Source organism: Podarcis erhardii, assembly GCF_964252035.2.
Source record: "Podarcis erhardii genome assembly, chromosome: 6".
In the NCBI taxonomy this organism is placed as follows: Eukaryota; Metazoa; Chordata; class Lepidosauria; order Squamata; family Lacertidae; genus Podarcis; species Podarcis erhardii.
In genome coordinates, this window is record NC_138510.1 from 80,923,522 (window position 1) to 80,947,719 (window position 24,198).

Genomic DNA, 24,198 nt, shown 5'->3' on the forward strand with positions numbered 1-24,198 from the left:
CTGCAACACAGGACCCACTTTCAATCTTTTTATCATATCTTTCTCACTTCTCCTTTGTCATTTTCTTTTTTTAAAGTAAACAACAACAACAAAGAATTTTGTGGTGTGTTGTAATGGAGTCATTGCTGGGATCCACCTTGGATTGGGGATATGACTCAGTTATGGATCCCTTTGCATTAGTGGAACACTGATACTCTCAGTGCTTCCCAAACTTGGATCGCCAGCTATTTTTGGACTACAACTCCCATCATCCCTAGCTAACAGGATCAGCGGTCAGGGATGATGGGAATTGTAGTCCAAAAAAACAGCTGAAGACCCAAGTTTGGGAAACCCTGTTCTAAACCAATGAGCAAGTGGACTTTCCAGCAGTCTGCCGTTATCAAACCATCTTCCTTTATGGTTAAACTTGGCCGCTGTTTCCCCTATCAGTAATGAATGACTTTAAATCTTGTACCCCTGTACCAAGTTCATATGTGTTGTCTTGTTTCTGCAGAATGTAACTGTAGCCGTTTTGGCTCAGTCCATGATCGCTGTAATGAAAGAGGAATTTGTGAGTGTAAGCAGGGAGCAACAGGGCCTAAGTGTGATAAGTGTCTGCGGGGATATAACTGGCACAACCAGGGTTGTCAATGTAAGTAACTGCCCTACATCTGCCCTCCTCCTCCTCCTCCCCCCTTCCCCCCACCCTTTGCTGCTTGCGCTTCTCTGTGCCAATGTGTGCAGTCCCTCAGCACTTTTTTTTTAAAAAAAGAAGAGAAACCTTTCTGCAAGGTCTCAAAACTCCTTCAAGCTGAAGTTTAATGAAAGCACTCAAAAGGTAGCAAATTGGCTATGCAATTTCTTTTCCCCCTGTTGGGGGTTTGCAGTCATTTGGGAGAGGGGGTAATCTACTTTGGGGGGGGGTGTCACATGCAAACACTGAACAGAATGGGAGCCATTGGAAGGCATTGACAAAGGTCACACACCGTATTGAATGTGGCATAAGTCATGGTAATTTGTTAAGGGTGCTGAGAAGCATTAGAAGGGGACACCTCACAGAGCCACAATTCCCAGCACCCTCAATGAACTACAGTTCCCAGGATCCTTTGGGGGAAGCCATGACTGTTAAAAGTGGTAAAATTGTGCTTTCAATGTATATGGATGTGACCAAAGCCTGGGAGGAGCCCAAGCCTAATATTGGCAGGGACAGAGCTTTCACTTTTCTCCAGATTCCTCCTTGTCATTCACATGAAATTAGGCCAAGGACCATATGAAATTGTGTCCCAAGGTTGCCCACACAGAGAAGCTCCTAAGTAAAGGTCTGCTTACCAAGTGGTTCACCAAGCCATGCAGATGTAACATGTTTCAAAGTCACAAACATAGTATTCTTCAAATATAATGCAAACCATGGTTAGCTTTAAACTGGAGCTTTAAAGCAGGTTTGTAAACCATCATTAAAACTAACTATGGTTAAGTGTTAACCTCAGTGTAGAAATAATGCTAACGCCAGTATATACTGGAAAGGGAAAGGGGGAAGGACTTTTAAGTAGGAGAGAAGAGGGAAGGGGACTAGTATATGAGCCAAAGGGGCACACCCACTGTTGAGCATGGGAAATATTAACTGTGCCACTGGGCCAATATAGTGCAGCCTTCCTGGTGCTTGAAGGTGCATTTGCAGTGCAGGGTGGGTGCAAAAAAACAGGAGCTTAATTGAGAAGTAGAAACAAGAATGGATTTTCAGGTAGGTGAAATGCAATTATCCAATTAGAATTCATCAACTTCTATAGTCTTGCAGTGGAAGTCTCTGGAGCAGAGTGAGCTATTCAGAGCAAACATTTCATTAAACGCATCTTGCCTAGCTCTCCATTAGTGGATTATCAAGAACAAGCTTTGATTTGATGTGTTCATTACTTGATGTTGTGTGCTTTATGCTAATGTATTTTCATTTGTGCCTTGTTTATTGGCTATTTGCCAGTTCCACCCTGTGCATTTCCCCTCATCTTCCAGCAAGCATGCAAAATCACCTTCATCTTCTAAAGTTAGGGTGCATCCTAAATCTACAATGGTGTACTAAAGGTTACATGAGTTGGGCAACCTTTAGGCAAGTTAGCATCAATATCCTGTCCCTCCATCCTCCCACACCTGGAAGTGGGTTCCTGCAGAGTATTAATTGTCCCATGCTACCTCTGTCTGTCTCAAGTACTTAGTGAAGTACAAGAATAGTTTGGGGAGTGGTGGGTCCTTCGGTAGTTTTGTAGGTTTGGCACATATGCAAAGGTAAACTTGCAAGCCTCTGGCGCTCTTCCTGGTAGCTTGCTTTGAATGCAGGGGCATTACATTGTTTTGACTAGATGTCATTTGGAAATCTCTTGAGATTATCTTAATACTACATCCTTGCTCCTAGTGCAACTGCTGAAGGTTCCACAAGATCTAACAAATGATTTCATTGAATTGCCTCTCATATCAGAACACCACCATCCCTCAGAATGCAAGTCCCTTCTTTCTACTCATTATACATTTATCAAACATAATGGAAGACTACTCCAACTCTAAAGTTGCATGTATGCCTATATCTCCCATGGAAAGGTGTTTGACTTTGACTGCATCACATACTAAATTTTGATAATGTGGGAGACAGCAGAGACAGAAGGGAAAGTGGGGATTCCATGGCAAGGGACAAATGTAAACAAATGCAGTTTTAGCTACTCAGAGTTCAATTAAGTTGGGGGTATTGCATACAGCATTAGCCTAAAGGCAAATCAATATGCAACATGAGCTGCTGGTAGAGGTTCAAGTTATGGTAAGCAACAACCCCTGATAACACTGGTTCTGTTCCCAATGCCTATGGAACACCAGGTGAAACCTCATTTGTCTTGAATCTAAATATTTGTCAGTGCAGTAACATCCAGTTAGATTTTGATATATTTTTAGGTTACTGAGAGGCTGCTGTTGTACTGTTTCTGATTTATGCTTTTATACTGTAATCTGTCCTGAAACCCCCAGCAGTAAGTAGAGTTCAAAGAAGGTGCAAATCAGCACCTTCAAGGTCCACCATTTGTTACACATTAATAGCTGCCCAAAACTGCAACCGGATTGGGACCTTGGCATGTAAAAACAGCTGCTATTGATTTGATTAAATTCACACTGACATTTTCAATTGATCAACACTTTGGATTGAGTTAAGCTATAGCCCCTGTTCCAAAAAAGTTTACTTAGCCAAGACAAGAGTCAGACCAGGGGTTTCAGAGGAGGCTACAGGAGGTTCACAGACAGACAGATGAGTGGCCAGAAAATCTGAGGTGGTGTTTTTCCCATAAAATATATTTTAAAAAAATTATATATATTTCACCAAGAACTAGCCTTCAAATTAGCATGAATTTTGAAGTGTTTTGATGTCAGCTTGTGCTACCTATAGGTCTTCTGCCTGATTCCCTGTTTTTCAATCCCGGACTCTGTAAACTTTATAATCAGCTCCTTTTCATGTTCACTTCATTTATTTCTCAAGGAAATTTATTATAGTAGTACAGAAAATTACAAGAACAGCAACAGCAGCAACATCTCTCTAATGTGCTATAAAGACTCCCGAAAGATTACTTGCATGAGCATGCAAAGCATACACTCAATAAAAATCCTTGTCTCAGCTGAAACTAAGCCATAATGACGACGAGTAGAATATGTGTAGCACGGGCAAAGTTAATGAAGACAGAGCCAGAGAACTGGTGTTATGCAGAACTGGGGGGGGGGGGTATTCTTTTAAGGCAGAACCCAAAAACGGGGAAGAGAGGGGGCAGTGGGTCTGCTGTGAGGTGTGTGTTACAAGCTGTGGTGCTCTCTCTCTCTCTCTCTCTCTCTCTCTCTCTCTCTGTGTGTGTGTGTGTGTGTGTGTGAGAGAGAGAGAGAGAGAGAGAGAGAGAGAGAGAGAGAGAGATGGAGATGCATGGCTATGTCCAATGAATAATGAGAATGAGGAAATATAAGGACCCATGGCCTCAGTCACACTTGCATCTAAGCATGCATATGAACTTAACAAACATATGTAATGAAATATTTAGTTCAGAGACAGTGTGCAACGGAGAGGTTACATTTTACAATAGTATGTTGGAAAATCAGTACTTGGATAAAAGTCAAAAGCTTAACATCAACAAAACGTACAGTTTTATTGCAAAAAAATATATAGATATTTATTACTATGCATTCTTCTGCTGAAGGAAGAAGAATTGATGAAGCAAACAGCATGTAAATTGGATTGGTAGTATGTTTTTGCCTGGGGCAGAAGGAATGGTGAGAGACACCAAATGAATAAGTGCCTGGGGCAGAAGGAATGGTGAGAGACACCAAATGAATAAGTGGAACCTAATTTGCAAGAGGAAAGGGGAGGGGAACAAGATTATGTGTTACTAGCAGGCAAAATGCAATAACTGGGGTCAATGTACTTTGATGGATATGCAAAATGACAGTGAGGCTGATCTCAGAAACAAAGGATAGTGTGGAAGGTCCTTTGGGGTGAAGTCATGGTCAAGGGAATGGGCCTGCCTAGAGAACCCTACAAACACTAGCTGTATTTACAATAGGCACATGCATGTTGAAGAGGAGTCCTTGCTGTTACATCAACCTAATGCAATTTGAAATTTGGCCTTCTGTCATGAATCTAAGTAAATATCCCTGCTCACAAGGTTGGGTCATTCAGACACAGCTGCCAATTGCATAGGATGCATAGTGGTTCCTTGGTGGCTGCGGATATGTCTAAAACATACCTTACAGAGCTCTGGTTCTGCCCAAGAACTATCCCTCCAGCACATTCCCCTGTAGGCCAAGTTCTCATCTGCATAGGCAATCTGCTTCTGCAAGGCTCAACTAGATGTTATTATATGCAATTATACCTATGAGGTTTCTGGTGTTAGAAATGCTTTCAAGGAGACCTCCTGTATCAGTGCAGCATAACAACATCTGTGTACCCTGGCAAAACAGGAGGTCTCTGTGTAAGCTACTGCATGGGCTACAGCATCTGACAACTCATCCAGATCTGCAGAATTCTGGATTCTGTTTAGGCTAGTTGCTTTGTATATGTCTGCTGCCATTTGATTTAATTTATTAATATTATGCCTCAAGGGCCAATAATGTTCATGCAATATCTTATTCTACAGATTTTACTTACTATTTTAATTTGATGTTAAGATTACAAGCCACAGGACACCTAATTCATCACATGCATCCATGGACCTCTGCAATATAAAGTTGTTACTGATTTACTGATGTGAAATGTTCAAGGCAAATTTGTAACCATAGACAGCATGGATGGAAGATGTTACCGAAAATTGACAGTGGGTGTTATCTGCTATCCTGCTGTTAGTCGGGGGCAGGGGATGAAAGTGTCCATTCAATAAGCACAGCTGGTAGGGTCTGGGACCAGGGTTGCCACCAAACTTACCTACAGCAACATTTTATGGTCAACTTGAAAGTTCCTACACAGAAGAAATCCCAAGGAATTTTGAAGGAAGCAAAGAGTTTTAGTAAGTTCTTTTTAAAAAATGTCAAGGGTGCTTTACATATTCCCTGTATCCCTATTGCAATGTCCTTTCTTATGGTAGTAGAGATGACCCGTGTGAATATAGGATTTATACCAAAGAATCAACACCCTATACCGTGTTTTTATCTGTTGATTCTACACTACTATCTTAACAAAGAAGAGCAGACAAATAAATAATGACATTGCACATCTGAGGATTTCTTTTTCTGATATGTAGATAGAAACAACTTCGAAAGATGTGTCACATCACCTGCTTTAACATTTCACCTGGAGGGAATCTGTTGCACATTTCAGTAGTGTATGTAACAGTTTTTTGAGTTTTTCATTTGTAATATTACATATCCCTATGTTTCAAACAGAGACTAGGAAATATGGGGAAAATCAGAGTCAGAATTGCTAAATCTTAAACCTCTCAGGAGGCAGCTTCCAGAGCAGTGACCCCAGTAGAAGCTTCCATGGAAGTGAAGCCCAATGTGAGAATGAGGCCTCTATCTCTGTTTCTGGATGAGGCACATTTGCTCTTCCTCCTAGTTTCCAAATGACTTTTCTCTAAAGCTGCTGGCAACCCAGGGACACACACACACACACACACACACACACATCCATGCTCCTAAGTCAAGTAAGAACAAAAGCTTTTCCAAAACGGTTGGAGTGCATGTCTGCATAAGAGGGCACAGATGCCTTATCCTCCAAGAAGGCTCCCTTCCAGGAAGTCAAGACTCCTTGCCAGATTATATAAAGGAGGGGTGGGAACCTATAGTCCTCCATACATTTTTGGACCATGACTCCATCACCCCTGGCAAAAGCTGGCTGGGGCTTGTGGGAGTTGTAATCCAAGACACCTGGAGATCCACAGGTGCTCTATCCCTGGTATAAAGCATCAGTCAACACCAAACACCTCCAGTGCCTCTGAGTCTCCTTTCTGGCCTAAGCCTGTAGTTTGGGGAGCTCTCCATGGTCCTGACTCTTATCTGCCTTTATTGCATTACACCACATCTGACTGGAATATACCCACAGACTCCAGCCTGGAACAAGAAGAGGATGTGGTTTTATTAACACTGAAGGCAGAGCTATTTGCAAGTTTCACTTGGGGCAAGTGTCTCCCAGTGTTGCACATTAAAACACTGTTCAGGTGACTACTCTGCATAATATTAAGTGCTGAGATAGCTGGCTTGCATGGCAATGGTCAAGATTAAGAAACAATGGTTTACCTAAAGCCACTCAATGAATTAATGACTGAATTGAACTTGATGCCTAGGAGTTATCAGCTCAGTTCTCTTAGAAATTTTACTTCACTCATAACCATGTATTTAACCTTTCTACGCATTTGCGGTCATATATGACCTCAATGGGATATAAAACTGTAAAATATTTGCCCCCTAACACGTGTGACTTCATTCTGCCTGTAAAATGGAATAGTTCATTATTTGGAGGTGTTACAAATCACATCCTTTCCCTACTGTGCATTTTTTATCCCAACTAAACTGAATTAGGGATGCAGGCATGAAACACTGAACGTCTATGGCCCTGTTATGAAAATTCTCATTTATGTGCAGAACATTTAGATAAAGTGTTAAGTATTATTTATTGTATTCATACCACCAATATATAAAGAAATTATCTTTTAGAGATCCCAGATTACATTCCTGCATACTTCTAAACTGTGCTCTAAACAATAATCTGTAATACAATTTTTTGTTTTGATAAAGATGGCCTAAATACATTTCATTCTAACAAACAAAACAGAAAAACTTAATTTGGTTCCATTTGACAAAATAATATCAATAAAGTGTAGTAGTTGCTTTAGTGTAGTGAGTTAAATGGCACATTTGTTCAGCTCTCACTATGATCTGTTGTTGCAATGCAAATAAACACTAATTTAGCCACACAGGAAACTTTTATAACATGTCTGACACTTGTTGCAACACTCTAAGTTGGAAAAATGTGATGATGCCCTGAAGCTGCACTTATGAATTTACCATCAAATCTTTTAAGTGAAGGCAATCTAGTGGAGTTATTATATGAGGGCTTCATGCCAATTGGAGAACAAAATGTGTCCCAGGGGCTGGTTCAATAAGTTGACTCTGGCCAGGAGATACATTGGTCTGCTCTAGTAATGCTGTTCTTATGGATCTTTAAAAAAACAACACTTCATTTCCATACAATCTCATATGTTGGCCTTACATCAGTCAGAGTATAATGTGTTGCCATGAATGTAGTACCATACTAGAAATGCAACTAACAGTTACCTGTAAGACTTCAGTATAGGCAAAGAAGCATAATTTTTCACATCTGTTGAGGTAGATGTCTCAGACAATGGTCCCAGTGAAGTATGACCTTTTCTTAGGAGGCTGTCAACTCCCCTAGATTGTCTCAGCAGAAACAGAAGGGGATTTTATGCCCTCTCCCCAAATTAAAAAATACAGTTGTATCCAGTGCAGTTGTCCCATTAGCACAAAGACTTCCTCCTGCACATCAGGACTCCCTCTCCCTGTGCGCCTTCCACCCACCCCCAAATCTAGAGGGGAGAGAGAGGGAGCCCATGGTGGGAGTTCTTGAACTAACAGGATGACTTCGTTAGATGCAACCCATAATGTTTGGATGAAGTTCACTGCTGGAGGAGAGGCATTCAGCTTTGCTGAAGGTCCCAAGCATCTCCAGTTAAAATAACTTTTGGCTGCAGGGCTAGGAAAAGCCCCCTTTCTGCTTCAGACCTCCACTGCTACTCCAATAAATTTTATTTATTGCATTTAAAAAATATTCTGTCTTGACCTTTAACATAAAAATTTTCAGACAAATGGCAGGTTCATATGTTCATTATGTGTTTGTTTATCCATATCCTTGCAATCCCATCCCCACAGCCAGTGACTCAGGTTTAAGCCAGGAAGCTCCATGAGGGTACTTGCTCAAATTATGGTGAAATATTAGATATACCCACTCACAAGTGTACAAAGATTACAATCCAAGGAAAAGGCCATCTTCCTTTTTCAGCAGAGTCACATGAGAGTTATTGGCACTTCTGTAGCATGCAAACAATAATGAATGTATAAAAAGTTAAACAAGGAGCCTGTTTCTTCTCTTCAGAAAGTATAATTTTTAAGCGGTTAATACTTGATGGCTTGGTAATAAATATTTCAATACAAGATATGGCAATCAGAAGTAGCTTGGAATGAAAATGCAAAGGGAGCTTAGAACAGAAAGAGACAGAGCTTCTAATAGGTGCATGAAATAAAACAGCTTGAAAGATTAAAACAACAATTGCTATGTTGGACTGCAAATCTATTGAAGGGGAAATTATAATGTTTATTGAGAAGAATTATTCATTGCTCATTTAAGCAAAAGCAGGCATGGGCAGCTCGTATTGTGAAATGACAGGTGGGCAGACATTACTGTAAAAGTTTGTCCTCAGTAGGAGTTGTGAAATTAAGCTTTGTATAAACTGCTTGCTCATCACTGACTTAGAACAGGTACAAAAGAATTCCCAACAATCCAGCAATATATAAACCTAGCATTAAGGGCAGATATGAACTATTTTTAAAAAGTCATTATTATTAAATTCCATTGCATTTTTTAAAGCCAAGATCATTAAAAGGAAATGTTGCTAGATATGGGGTATGTCCATGGATGGAGCCCCCCAGTTTGTGGCAAGTCTGGTGGCAGAGCAACTTCACCTAAGGTGGACAGCTATTTCCCCACCCCCCAACAAGTCTACTACCTACTACCAAATACTATATCACAATACTACCCAAATGACAACGGGGCCACAATCAGAAAGCAAACATGAATACTGTGCTAAAGGATTCTCCCTACTACCACCACCAAATGATGCAAATCAAATGGGGCAAACCCACCAGGTCACCATGTTCTATGGCTCACTGGCCCCTATCTGGGCCTTCGGACACAACCTTCCCCCTGGACTCCATTACTGGGGTACCCTGTAATTTTGATTGTGGAGAAAGGGTGTGGGACCCACCCCCTTGGCTAAGGATCCAATCCAATGCCTCTTTCCACCAAAACGTTGTGACAGTTGCTATGAGGAAGACAAAACCCCAAGGCAGGCCCAATTTTGGGGCAGCGGAATTCCTCCCTGGGGCTGAATATGGTGACTCATCAACCACAACAAGGTGATACATGTGTGCTACCCACTTACCTCTGGGCAGCAGTCTCATGCTGCCTGCTGTCTGCTCCCAGCACAGCTGGTTTAAATGCTGTGGCAGTGGACCAGAGTGAAGCCTGGGTCCATTGCCAGAGCCCCGCCCACCCAAATGGCCATGATTGGCCAATTCAAATAAAATTCAGTGGTAAATCTCGTTGACCCCAGAAGCCAGCTGAGGCTGATGATGGAGTCAGCCAGGTGTGCAGATAAGAACCAGCTGCTAACGGTAAGCAGTCTTTACTGATTTTACAGACAGGGCATGCTGAGCTTAGTAGAAAACATATCCCATACTAAAGAAAAAACTAAACATGAGCTGTAAGCATGGAAACCGGTGTCATACACTGTTACTTAGAAGTGAGTCCCATTCAGTTTAATGACATATACTTCCTCCCAGGTAAGTGGATATAGGATTGCAGTCTGAATCTCTTTACTTGCCTCTGTTCAGGCTATTTCAACAGCAACAAAGAAATACCATTGGCAACAAAAAAGAAAAATTAAGGCAGCTCTACTACTAGCATTTAGCCGGGAATTAAGTGCTATGAACAGTTTAAGCCTTACATCTCAGTAAATATTGCATGGGATTGGGCTACATAAGTGTGAAGCAACGGACTGCATTTTTGAGAGCTACGGACAGATCGTTCCAAATACAAACAGGAACACGCAATCTCTCAAACATGTTCACAGACATAGAATCATAGAGTTGGAAGAGACCACAAGGGCCATCGAGTCCAACCCCCTGCCAAGCAGGAAACACCATCAGAGCACTCCTGACATATGGTTGTCAAGCCTTAAAGACCTCCAAAGAAGGAGACTCCACCACACTCCTTGGCAGCAAATTCCACTGTCGAACAGCTCTTACAGTCAGGAAGTTCTTCTTAATGTTTAGGTAGAATCTTCTTTCTTGTAGTTTGGAACCATTGCTCCGTGTCTGCTTCTCTGGAGCAGCAGAAAACAACCTTTCTCCCTCCTCTATGTGACATCCTTTTATATATTTGAACATTGCTATCATATCACCCCTTAACCTCATCTTCTCCAGGCTAAACATGCCCAGCTCCCTTAGCCGTTCCTCATAAGGCATCGTTTCCAGGCCTTTGACCATTTTGGTTGCCCTCCTCTGGACACGTTCCAGTTTGTCAGTGTCCTTCTTGAACTGTGGTGCCCAGAACTGGACACAGTACTCCAGGTGAGGTCTGACCAGAGCAGAATACAGTGGCACTATTACTTCCCTTGATCTAGATGCTATACTCCTATTGATGCAGCCCTGAATTGCATTGGCTTTTTTAGCTGCCGCGTCACACTGTTGGCTCGCCAAGTTTGTGGTCAACCAAGACTCCTAGATCCTTTTCACATGTACTGCTCTCAAGCCAGGTGTCACCCATCTTGTATTTGTGCCTCTCAGTTTTTTTGCCCAAGTGCAATACTTTACATTTCTCCCTGTTAAAATTCATCTTGTTTGTTTTGGCCCAGTTCTCTAATCTGTCAAGGTCGTTTTGAAGTGTGATCCTGTCCTCTGGGGTGTTAGCCACCCCTCCCAGTTTGGTGTCATCTGCAAATTTGATCAGGATGCCCTTGAGTCCATCATCCAAGTCATTGATAAAGATGTTGAATAAGACCGGGCCCAAGACAGAACCCTGTGGCACCCCACTAGTCACTCTTCTCCAGGTTGAAGAGGAACCATTGATGAGCACCCTTTGGGTTCGGTCAGTCAGCCAGTTACATGTCCCCAGGCAGACGATACATATCTAGAAATACACAATTTTTGGTCATTGAAGGAGCTTTTGAGCCGAAGCACACACTGCATCCTCATTATATATCAGCAGGAAATTATTCAGCAGGGTGCTCAGTTAATGAGATGCTGCATTGTGGTAAATCTGGAAAAGTAGCCATTTTGGTGTCACAAGGTGAAGTCCTCTTTCAGTGAAAAAGATGCTTAACTTAAACTGTTGTTATTGTCTAGGTTTTTTTCTGTCTTTTAAAAAATTCTTATTTCCAAGGCAGTTGTGGAGAGACAGTTTCACTATATGTGGCCCTCCCCAACCACAATAAGAGCGGGTTTGGAGAATAAGGCAGGAGCTGCTGAATATTATAATGTAAACGGGTCAGTATCTTTGAGCCCAGTCACCCACTTCTACCTATCAACAGCAGAAGAGATTTACAAACCTCTTTAACAGGCACAAGTACAGAAGCATTGGGCTCCAATCCTACACACACTCAGTAAGTCACACTGAATTCAGTGGCTCTTACTTTTGAGTAGACACATGTAGGCTTGTGCTCTTGTGACATGCCTAACATCAACGCAGCTGTGCCAGTTTAATATGTTCTTCTTCATCATCCAGCTTTCTCACGCAGCAATACAAGGGACACAACTTAGTCTCACTGGCACAAAAACATACCAGAATTGCAGACCCGAGGTCAAAGAGCATCACCCCAAAATGTACCTTGTCCACATTCACAATTTTCAGATACCTATAGCACTTTAAACAAGCTAGCTATTATACATGATATGCTGATGTTAAGCTTATCACCATGCAGTATATTTAAACTTTTAAGAAATTCAAAATAACTCACTAAATGTTTAGCTGCATGCCTGTAATATAAAGTTTTATGTAACTTTCAGGTTCCTTTCCTCCTGACAATTCCTTGCTGTATTTACCAACCTGGTCTTTTCCAATATGCTTCTCAAACACATGATAAACTAAGAAGATCCTTCTGGTTCAGCCCAATGACCCATCTAACCCTGCATTATGTTCTCACAGCGGCCAACCAGATGCCTGGGGGAAGCCCACAAACACAGGGCCTGAACACAACAGCACTCTCCCCACCCCCCTGTTCCACCCATCTGTTCTCTTCCAGCACTTCTATTCCCAGTCTTGCTTTCCTACGCATCTTACTCCCTTTCCCCTTCTTGCCTTGGATAATCTGACCTGCCATTTCCACCAGTGGCAGCTGCAGGCTCTTCAAAATGTCAAACTGCTGTGCAACAGAAAGGCAGCTGGGGTCATTACTGAAAGAGGCTTCTTCATCACCACTAGAGCCATAAAAACAATTCCCTTTGTAGATTATAGTACAGATACTGAGAAGAAGCAGGCTTCTCTGTTTCCTTAGTTGTCTTTGAAAAGTGTTTAAAGTTCTAGCCATCATTTGAGAGCCTTGAGCAACTTCACTGTGTTAGAACCAGGGCATTTTTTTCCAGCCATAATTCAGTTCCGGCACCTGTCAGGTGGGCCATTGCCATTATATGAGAACAAGGGAAGTGTTCATGGTGAGTTCTGGTACCTATTTTCCTAGAAAATAGCACTGATTAGAGATATTTAACTTCATTTCTTGCTTCACCTAAGGTAGATTCAAAGTTTAAATACTATGTGTATTCAAAAAGATATGAACCTTATACTTTTCCATAATTACCAGAAAAGACAGAAGAGTGCTGTTTAGTTTACATTACTAAAGGTATTTTAAAAGAGAAAATATTGTGAACATTTTGCTTCTTATTTAAAAGTCTTCGCTGATAAGAAAATGTATAAATCTTAAATACCATATCATAATTTAAAGAGGTATGAGTGGGAGGCATTCCAATAGAGAGATTATTTATTTTCACCTTATATTTTACAGTGCTGGCACAGTGACGTAGCAATAAATAATCTGCCTTTTTCCACACATAAAGCAAATAGGGGGTATGTGCCTCATAACTAATATAAATCCTGATTTCCCCCTCCCCCACCTGTTAGCTTGGTTCATAAAAGTAATATTATAATTTTACTCTACTTTGCAACCTCCACAGATAATTATTCGGAGTTTGTCAATCCAAGCCTTGCTTCCATCTCCATACAAATTTGAGGGTTTGAAAAGTGACATCTTGTTCTGTGGAGATCACCCCCTAAACTTGCATTCATCCGCAAGTAGAGCAACACAGGATGTATTTCACAAGGCCTTCTGCCTATATCACCATAACCACATTTGGAATCCCTGTTCCCTATGGAGAAGGCCAAGAATGCAGTCCTTTCCTCCTAGCTGGAAGCAAGGGTTACAGCCAGATATAAAGATATTGCACATGTGGCTCTGCCATATTCTTATCCATTCATTTATTCATGAAATGTATTTATTAAATTTATATTCCTCCCTTCAAACCCAGAGCAGTGCATGACAAAATATATATATAATATGGAGATCATAAAACAACAATTATAAACTGGATATTTATTTATTTTTTCCTTCACTTAATTTTTCATTTGTGCCACGTTCTGCTTTTGTAACTGGTGTTCTACTGCTGTTAGTTAGGTTCCCCCCCAGAAAACATAGCATTTAAATTAATTGATAACCTATTCAATTTCAAGCCATAATGTGGAAACATGGCCTCTTTGCTACTATTCAGCTCTTGTCAATATATCAAGTAAAATCCCAACTTGTGTGATTTACCATAGGGGGAGAGGGACATCTAAAATGGAATTTGCACAAATTGTCAAAACAATAAATTGTCATTTTGTTCAAAGCCAAAGCAATATTAAAAATAGGACCAGCTTCTAGTGCCACCCCCCCCATGCACAACACTAAAGTGAAGCAGTAATTAAAGTTTTTAATTGGCATGGATAATCCAGACAGAAATCTAATATCTTTCTCATTGTGAGGAAATCCAAATCCAAAGGATTCTCTTTTAGCTACCCAAATGTAGAATAATTCTTTTCAAAGCATTTCCATAAGCATTTTGCTATGCACAGCGGGTATCTCGCACAAAAATTTACATAACAGACTTGACTTACCTCTTTGGATCCATTCTAATCTACTTATTAAAATGTGTAGGGCAGTATTTTTCTTCCCTGACAAAAAACTGGAGTGTACATATATAGCTCAGCCAGAACAAATTTCCCTTCTAAGTCAAGCATACAATTTTCAAATGTGGTATTAGACAAGAGTCTGTACGGAAACCCACCGTATCGCTCAGTAACCCTCTAGTCACATCCCAATGTATGATTTCCATAAAAAGAGCTGTGCTCCAGTATCATCTGCACGCTTTTTAATAATTCAGAAGATGGGGAATTGTATAGTTAGTTATAATCCAGAGTCCAACGTATTTTCCAAAGGTCCCCTTAAACTCTCATTGCCAACTGTGATGGTTTATACTGTGTACTGAATGCTTTTTTTCCTCTTCTGTAGTAAACAGTGCACCCAAGTTGCATACACAAGGCAATATTTAATATTCACATACTATGGAGGCAGCTTACTGAGAGCTGATCCTGAAATGAAGGTGGCAGAACAGCCATTTTATGGATAACTGTGAGATAGATTTCACATTTTTCACAAGCCCGAAACCTGCTTATGAGACTTGTTGAAAGAAACCACCTCACTAACTGAATTCTTGGGAAATGAATACTGATGAGAACAAAAGCTTTCTTCGAAAGTCTATTGTTTTATCTAGTTTTGAATCCATTTCAGAATTTTCTACACACACACACACTTTACAGTCCTTGAGAAATATACATATTGTCATTGCCCTCACTTGCTTTAACTGACATTAGTTGCCTTCAGTGATCATCATTTGGTCATATATCTTTATAGCATCATAACCAAATTACATCCACTATATCAAAGGTGGAGAACTGGATTTGTCCAGCAGGACAAGTCCGAGAGGTGAACAAGGCCTCTCACCTGTCAATCACCTCACAGTTGGGTATGTGTAACCTGGTAAAGAGAAGTCTGAGAGGTGATTTCATAGCCATCTTAAAATATACATGAAGGGCTGTCACATAGAAGATGGAGCAAGCTTCTTTTCTCCTGCTCCTGAGGGACCCAAACCAATGGATTAAAATTGCAGGAAATGAGATTCTAACTAAACATCAGAAGGACTTTCTGACAGCAAGAGCTGGCAGCTGGCAGTGGAACAGACTACCTTGGAGAGTGTAGAATCTACTTCCTTGGAGGTTCTTTTTAAAACATATGTGGGATGGCTATCTGTCAGGGATTCTTTAGCTGCAATTCCTGCACTGCAGTGTCAAGTGGGACCCAGAGAATGAGCTAAGTAGTGCTGGCAATAGGCCCTTCAAAAACCGGAGGCAAGTGCCCAACCATGTCAACCTCTGGTGCCCGGGGTAGGAAAGGAGGAGTGTGTTCTCGGGGCAGGGAGTTGGTGGGTGGGGCTCCTGAAGAGTAGATGCAGTGGGGTGGGCAGATGGAAACCAGAAGGGAATTTTGAGTGAAACCATAAAATTAATATTTTTATTTTTATTTTTATTTTTATTATTATTAGTATTATTAGTATTATTAGTATTATTAGTATTATTATTAATACCCTGTCCATCTGGCTGGGTTTCCGCAGCTACTCTGGGTGGCTCCCAACAGAATTAATGATGATGATGATGATGATGATGATGATGATGATGATGGTGATGATAAAGCGATAAGAGAGGCATATAAGATTCATTTCTCCCTTTCAAACATACCAGGCACTCCAAACCACAGCCGTTCCTACTAGAAAGACTTCATCTTCTGGTCTGGTTGCATACTCCTGACTCTCTTAAGGCTGCCCAAGGCTCTGTGTTATGACATGTGGCTTTCCTCCATCAAAAAAAATTAGGTTGTCAGTACCTTCGGGGAAGAAGAATCTACATTTTCATGCGGACTGTTACTGCATACTTGGTACAGATTTTCATATATAGATATATGTAATGTCCAACCTAAAGCTGAACAGGAAAACATTTGCTCTCCTTCACTGTGGGAGTCTTTTATCGCATTTGAATACTACTATGTTCCCTTCATTTTCTTATCTCTAAGCTATATGCACACAGTTCCTTTGGCCTTTCATTACCAGCCTCATGCTTTTGAACTTCATTATCACATTTACAGCTTTCCCTAGTCTTCACCAACCGATTGTACCCCTCAGGGGACTCCAGCAGCTTTGAGGACTGTATTATGAACTGGTATCCAAAGACAATCAAAAGGATTTATGGCATGGCTGGAGCTGAGGATTCCTTCCCACCCTTAAGAATCTTCTTCCTGAAAGCACTTGATCTAAATCAGACAACTGCACAAGCTTAGTTAACCGTGCCTCCCCATGCCTAAGAACAACTGGAGGGCTCCATCCCCTCTGGGACAACAGTAATTCTAAAATGCCTAATCCTGGATTTATTTTCAATTTTGTCCGTTTTAGAAAGCAATCTCTTGTTATCCTCTATCAGGCCTGTCAAAACGACTCTATGATGTGAGATTATTATCTCTGTCTGGAGAGAGTGCCCACTTATTCTTTTGTGCAGTGCTGGATGTTGTTCCTTTACTCTTTTTACCTTTCCTGTTATTTCAAAGTCCTTGGTAGCTGCATTTCTACTGTTGCACACCTCTGGAACCGATTGTATGATTTCATAACATTTTTGAGCATAGGAGATACAGAATAGTTTCAAGTCTATTTCTCTATACCCCTGGTCTCAAAAGACCCACCCTTCCTTCCTTCCTTCCTTCCTTCCTTCCTTCCTTCCTTCAACATATTAGGAAGTGTTGAGGTTTCAAAATTGTGACTTACATTGCCCATATGCAAACATTCTGAATGAGAAAATCCAAACATAAGTTTCTGCTTCCCATATTTTCATGGAGCAGAGTCTATATAAATTACTGCAATCCTGATCCTATTCCATAGTTTAGCTCAAAATTGGGTCATCATCATCATCAAACATGGCACCACTTCCCTACTCTTCAGAAGCCGGTGGATCCTGATCAGAAACTGGCTTAAAACAACTTGCTATGCCAACACCTGTAAGATTTTTGGTTTTTTTTTAAAAAAAAACCCTCATTCTCTAGAGATCTAGTATAAGTTCAAATAAATATTTACAGAAGGTCATTAAGTGTGATGCTTTGAAAATAATCTGATTTAATTCACTCGGACTTATTCCAAAATTAAGTGTGCATAGCCCCAGGCTAGAGTCCTATGAATATTTACTTGGGGATAAGACCACTGAATGCATTGAGATTTACTTTTGAGTAAACACATGTAGGATCAAGTTATTATTCAGCAATGAGTTGCCTTTGGGCAATGTTGTTAACTTGTTTTTATTATTTTAAATCTAACTTCATTTCAAATTAAGTGGGTGGCTACCAAATACCTTTCAGTTGCACCCATCTCCAGCTCTGTGGCAGATCTTGATTTTTCTTAAGCACCCCCACCCCCCTTGATATGTAATTAATTGCTTCACCTTCTCAAAGACCATTACTTTCACTTTTTTGTCTCATGGGGGGGAATATTTCTTTTTCAACCTAGTCTTCATGTTATAATTATTCATTCTTTCCATAGCGTTGGAGTAAGTGGTTGTTTTTCATAGCAGCATACAGCTTTCTTTCACATGATTTCACATTGTAAAAATAGGAAAAATGATATAATGTTAGTATATATATACTAATCCACTGAATGAGTGTCACTTTTTAGAAGATCTACTGCTGTACCAGAGGTCAAAAGCTGTTACATTCATTTTCCAGTCCATATTGCTGGAATCGTGACTTCATTCAAAATCTGGGCTGGGGAAACCTTAGGTGAAATGTTAAGAAACATGAAAAGCCTGCAATCAGCAGCACCTAAATATAGTATACTGACTCTCGTAGTCTTTAATAGGGTCGTCCATTATGCTATAATGATTATAGGGTGTCTGCCTTGAGTGGCTCCTTTCCCTTCAGTCTTAACACTTTGGGTCAGTCTCAAATGCCACCTTTTCTCAGCTGCTTCAGCATTAATCAGCCACCAAGTGGAAGAAATGGCTGCTTTTCCCAGGAGGCCACTAGCAATTGCATCCCAGATCTCCCATTGCCAAAATGTGGAAATCCATCAGTCCCAGCTATTAAGTGCTAATGAGAGCAAGGTTTCTGCGCATTTAATAACCGTGTGGGAGCAGGGATTTCATCAGGTGATGCTTGTCTCACTTGTAGATGACAAACTGCCGCCTTTCTATGCAACTGTAAAAGTACGCCAGCACAGTGTGCTTCTTTGCATCTTCCCCTTGTTGGAGTTCATACAGGTGATGGCTTGCACCACTCTCTATTACTGGTATTCAGTATTTTATATTTATTCAATAGGTTATTAACAGTAATCAGCTTTTGTCATGTGATGGTGAGACCTTTGTTCTTGAATCCTGTTTTAGGTACATAAAAATCATGAAAGCTACTTCTGACCTATCTGGGCCCCATAGGAACCTGTGGCATCCCCAGACACTCTGGGGTTCTCCAGTGGTGTACTATACATCTCAGTTCCATCACCTCCCTGTTAGTGAAAAAGATTCACATGCCCCAGAATGCTGTTCCCACTGCAGCATATGTTGATCAAAACAACTCTTCCTTTTTTTGCTAGATTTGTAGTTATTAATGACACTGGGATTAGAAAACAAATGGCTTCTTGTGAATCTATACTGCCATTTTCTAACACGTGAACTTGTGCTACAGTGTTGTGATTATGCCTCTGAAGTTGTTGTGTTTGCTAATCTGCCATGAACCAGTCATAGTTGGAAGCTAGCTTCTATGGGTCCTACCAAAGGTCCATTTATTCAAATATTGCTTCTGTCTGATGGTGTGAGTGAAAGCAACTTGTGTGGCAGAACAGTCATCAAGGAGGAAATAAATCTGTGGCTAGCCAAAGGTTGAAGGGTATAGATGACTCACCAGCTTCACTCAAACATCAAAGATAAAGAATAGAGATGAGCTGGATATGATTTGCGTAACAAACATTGTCATATGCAGCCAAGCAAAGGTAGGTAAAGGTAAAGGTATCTTATTGCAGCCAAGCAATAAGATAATGAATGCATGAAACCACACACACACACACACACACACACACACAATGCATACAAACCAATGCATAAAACACCCCCTTCACTTTTTTAGCTTGTATGTCATACCATGGGTCAAGCTACTAGTATCCTTTCTATATAGCCCTCTAAGTGCTTAGGACGGCATACCAAGAGTTAGAGCATCACAAAACGTATCACTACACCACAGTTGAAAAAGCAGAAGTATCAGCACAAATGATTAAAATAGAGCTGCCAGTAATTTCATCATAGACTTTATAAAATGCTGCAGTTACTGTGGGATGGAAACCATAGGCACAGACAGGAATCATTCACTCTTAAACACTCAAATGTTTTGCAAATAAAAATAAACCAAAACAATAATTATTAGTTATGAGATAGGCACACTTAAGGAAATATCTCAATTTGCATTCAACGTCTAGATATTAAGAGCTCATCTGGTGTTTAAGAGGGGCATTTAATTAACTATTAGTTTCCCATTTAATTATTTAAGGCTAGTAATGATCAATATCCATGCTATTGCATTGATACTCCATGCCTGACATTGCCCAGTTTAGAAAGAAACAAAGAAACACCAAACCACAGCTGCCGTTTTCAAACATGCCGAATCTTTTAAGGGACTTTGCAGCTGGATTTTTCTACAAAAGTTTATTTATTTCAAGCCAAATGAACTGAAAGATCATATGTGAATATTAGCTATAAGCAGCATAGTCTGCAACCTTGCACACTCTTAAGTCCTATACATGTCTACTCAATGGGTCAATGGAACTATACCTCTTATGGTAAGTGTTCATAGGATTAGAGCCTTGCTGAGGATATAGACTGTAAGGAATAATAATCGCTAATCATGTGACTGCAGTGCAAAGCAGTCATGTGCAGACAAATCATTTATCAACAACACAAATCTTCATTCTTTCCTCAGAGGCAATGCTTTTCAGTGCTGTTGGAAATGCATCACTTTACATCCAGCACCACAAACAGAAATAGAACTCAACATATGCTATGGTATTCACTGGAGTCAATTTATTAATTTAGATGCTAATCAAAGGATTATATACATATTTGAGTGAACCAGTCTGAAGATTTCCAAACAAATGTGGAATTCACAAAATATAATCTTGCTATGTGTATCTAAGAAAATGTCTCGTTCCTTATTCTGCATTTATTTCTTCTGTTGCTGCTTGCAATCTTTTCCCAGACTTGAAATCTCATCAGACTTGCTTTATGGTTTATTATTTCTCTTGGTTTATATCTGCAATATAAATATGCCCAATTAGGCTCGTCTAGTGTGCTATATTAAAGAAGACTAAAATGCAGACATATGGTCATCATCATCACAATTCCCTGAGCAAGCAGCATTTATAATGGCTTAATATGCAGTTGTGACATTTACAGATCAGAAACTGTGGATGCATTTCAGTGTTGTGTCAATGGGTCATAAAAAATACATTAGCACTGTAAAAGGAATCACACAGGAAGGTGACGAAGGAAGAACATGTTTAGATGCTGCCTGTTGGTTGCCCTCCTGTTAATTATGGCACGGTATGCTGGAGAGGAAGTGAAAGAGCATTATTATTCAACGCATTTGCATGAACAGAATTAGAAGTCAGCTGTGCATCGGGAACAAAGGGCATGCTTTATAAGCAACTGTAAGGGAAGCAATTCCACCAAGAAGTACTTGTTGCTGCAACCTCTGTTGATTTGAATAGAGCGAACACATGAAACTTCCTTATTTTTGAGTCAGGGTTTGGTCCATCCTGCCCAGTGCTGGCAGCAGCTCTTCTGGGTTCTTCTCAGGTCTGCTCCCTGAAATTGTTCTAACTAGAAATGGAGTCTTGGATTGAACCTGAGAACTTCTGCTTAAACAACATGCATTGAATTACTGAGCTATGCCTTCCCCCGATAAAGAAGACTATGAGGGATTTATTTGATTGGTACTTTGAGTGTTTAAACTCCTTTTAGAATATCTCTATCATAAAAGAAGAAGGATTAGCAAGAGATTGGGCAGAGGATGCATGCTGGGTGGGTGGAAGGAAGAGAATGTATGCATAGGAAGAAATGTTTTAAGATGTGACATATGTACTTCTCGGTTAATTGTCATCTGTGGCTAGTAGTCACTTTGGTGTTGTTGTTGTTTTAAAAAGGGAGACATTTGTCCTATTTCTTTCTGTATTCACTTGCTTATGAGATTCCCCAGGAGCATGCTCCCATTGCTCTGCTATTTCCTCCTCGTGCTTTCAGCTTACCTTCCACAGATACGTTTGCTCAGTGTAATGGCATCATGTCTCATATTGGTATTTTGCTTTGGGCAACTAAGTGTTGCCTTTTTGTTAATGCACAAGTTTTGTCCTGTTTGCTGCAAATATCATCATTGTATATAAACATGACTATTAATAATTCCAGTTCAATAATAATAATGACAACATATAGAGACTTTGTTCAGACAGTAATGCTTCCCTTTGCTATGCCCTGTCTGTCAGGAAAACTGCACCTTAAGGCACTCCAAAGGCAGGGCCGGCCCCAGGCAGCAGGATCCACAGGGACAACAGATCCTGATACCAATGTTCACTCACCCCTTCTTCCCTGGGGGGGGGGGCACCATTTTGTGGTTCGCCTCAGGGGCCAAAATGTCTTGGGCTGGCCCTGTCCAAAGACATTGGTATAAAATTACTTGGATACTGAATAACTGTGAGCCTGCAATCTGACAACAAATTAAGTAGGCATTGATCCCAAAAAATCCCCATTGTATTTGTGTCTGTGTAACTGGGCACTTGAGCCCTGGTTAAGCATTCACCTGAATGCTTGTGTGGGTAGAAGAGGAGAGATGTGGCAGTGCTTCTGGACAAGCTGCCTTCACTTCAGAACTTTGGAGAAGACTGTATCAGGGCTCATGAGCATGCTTAGCATCCCCCTTCAGACCCCTCCTCTCCACACAAAGGAGGTCTGAAATGCAGCTGGTCCACATGGGAAGGTTGGGATCAGGACTTGCATGCTCACCCCTGCCCTGGCTGCCCTCTTTAAGTGCACACGTGTTCACTCCAAAAGCCTGGAGAAAGCTAATATTGATAGCACAATCCTATGCATGTGTATTCAGAAGTAACTCCCACTGTATTAATCTGGGCTTACTCCCATTAAGGGTGCATAGGATTGCCGCTTAAAGCTTTTGGCTTCCATCCAAGAAAGTCATTTACATGCAAGTAATACTTGGAATTTATATAGACGCTCAAAAGAATTGCATAGAAGTCAAAGGAAGAAATCAGTTGAGTTAAAGGAGTAGGCACTGCTGCAGAGAAATCTTCAAAGATCCTGTTACGTGCCTGTGATTGAGTTTATTTGAGCCAGGTTCACTGTCTCCAGTAATTCAAAGTGGACTGGTGTATTTTGCCATCTCACAACAAAAAACTAATGTGAGCATGGTAAACATAATGGGTTGGATCCAACAGTGCCCTTCTGCCCACAGAGGGAGGCTTCTACTAACAGAATGGCTATTTCACATAACACACAGAAGGTTTGTTTGAGAAAGATGAAGCAAACAGCATAATCCTAACCATTTCTACTCAGAAGCCAGTCCTGTTGAAAGCAATGGGGCTTGCTTCCAGGTAAATGGGGTTAGGATTGCAGCGTAAAACCAGAATTGTTATTCCTTTGGTGCAGCATCAAATTCAACCTCTTGCACAAGCTGGGGAACTGCTATAGAACCTACCAATTTATAGCGCCACATGTATTTGCAGAAAAGTGCTGTGTGCTATTTTCCTTCCACTCACTGTTCTTTGAATCTCAGCTCTGTAGTTTGGATTCAAAGCAATGATTACCAACGTATATACAGATTTTGGAAACACACAGAGTCACCTGTTACACAGAACTGTATGCCTGGTTTTCCATTATTCACATAATTATTTATATCTTTTGAGTGTCGGTTACATGCACCCAGGAAGACTTCTGCATGGGCATCTCATCAGGGTTATGCCACAGTATAATTTTAGCGCTGAATTGGTGGTGTGATCTTTGGGCATATTCACATAGCTTTCAAGTCACATTCAGAACGTTCATGAAGCATAGATCTCCCAAGACTGTACCACCACTCTAGGTGGGGCAATAGCGTTTTCCTTCATGTGGAAAAGTGGCATATCAGGGAATGAGTTGAACTAGTAACCTTTTCTCTAACATGTTAAGTTTTCTGGAAGGGAATGCTCAGACATGTGATCCTACACCTGCTGTCTGTAGTGGAACAGTCCCAGAAAGTCTATACAGTACTGTAATTTTTTCTGAATGCATAGTTTGGATAAATCTGCACAATACACAAGTGCAAAATTCCAGTGTCTAAACTGTTCTAGATTTTCCTCTTTGACCACTGCACTTAAGCAGATTGCCATAGGCTGGTGGACAGCATGTCTGGCTTTCTTGTTTTCGCCATGAGGAAAAGGTGATGCCTCCTCCCCCCCCCCATGAGATTATATGCACCCCAGACTAGCAGCCTTGTGTGTGTTCTATCCTGCACACCAGAGTCTGTGGTAACCCTGGTAACATGAACATGGGAAGGTAATTTAAGCCTTCAGCTGGGAGCTGTAACACAGGTTGGTTTATACACAAGTTGGAAAACCAGCACATTCAGTGTGCATAATTGCTGGCTGTGGGGGGGCAAGCACTTGACTGCTTATAGGCTGCGTATAAAAAGCTAACCCTTTCAGGGAGGTGAGGGGATGAAGTCACAGAGATTCACGACCAAAGAGGCAGGCCCACTCTCAAGCCACGTTCTTCAGTACATTTGC

The 24,198-nt window shown here is 40.9% G+C and overlaps 1 protein-coding gene across 11 annotated transcripts in view; it reads left to right on the top strand.

Annotated features, from left to right (window-relative positions):
- NTNG1 (netrin G1) overlaps positions 1–24,198 on the top strand; it is a 210,175-nt gene that overhangs the window by 184,455 nt on the left and 1,522 nt on the right. For 7 of the 11 annotated variants that reach the window (XM_081865942.1, XM_081865938.1, XM_081865943.1 and 4 more), the window contains one exon: positions 494–631. The exons of the other annotated variants lie outside the window; for them this stretch is intronic. In XM_081865942.1, the coding sequence (XP_081722068.1) occupies positions 494–631 (138 nt within the window). The remainder of the gene's footprint in view (positions 1–493; positions 632–24,198) is intronic. 11 annotated transcript variants of the gene reach the window in all.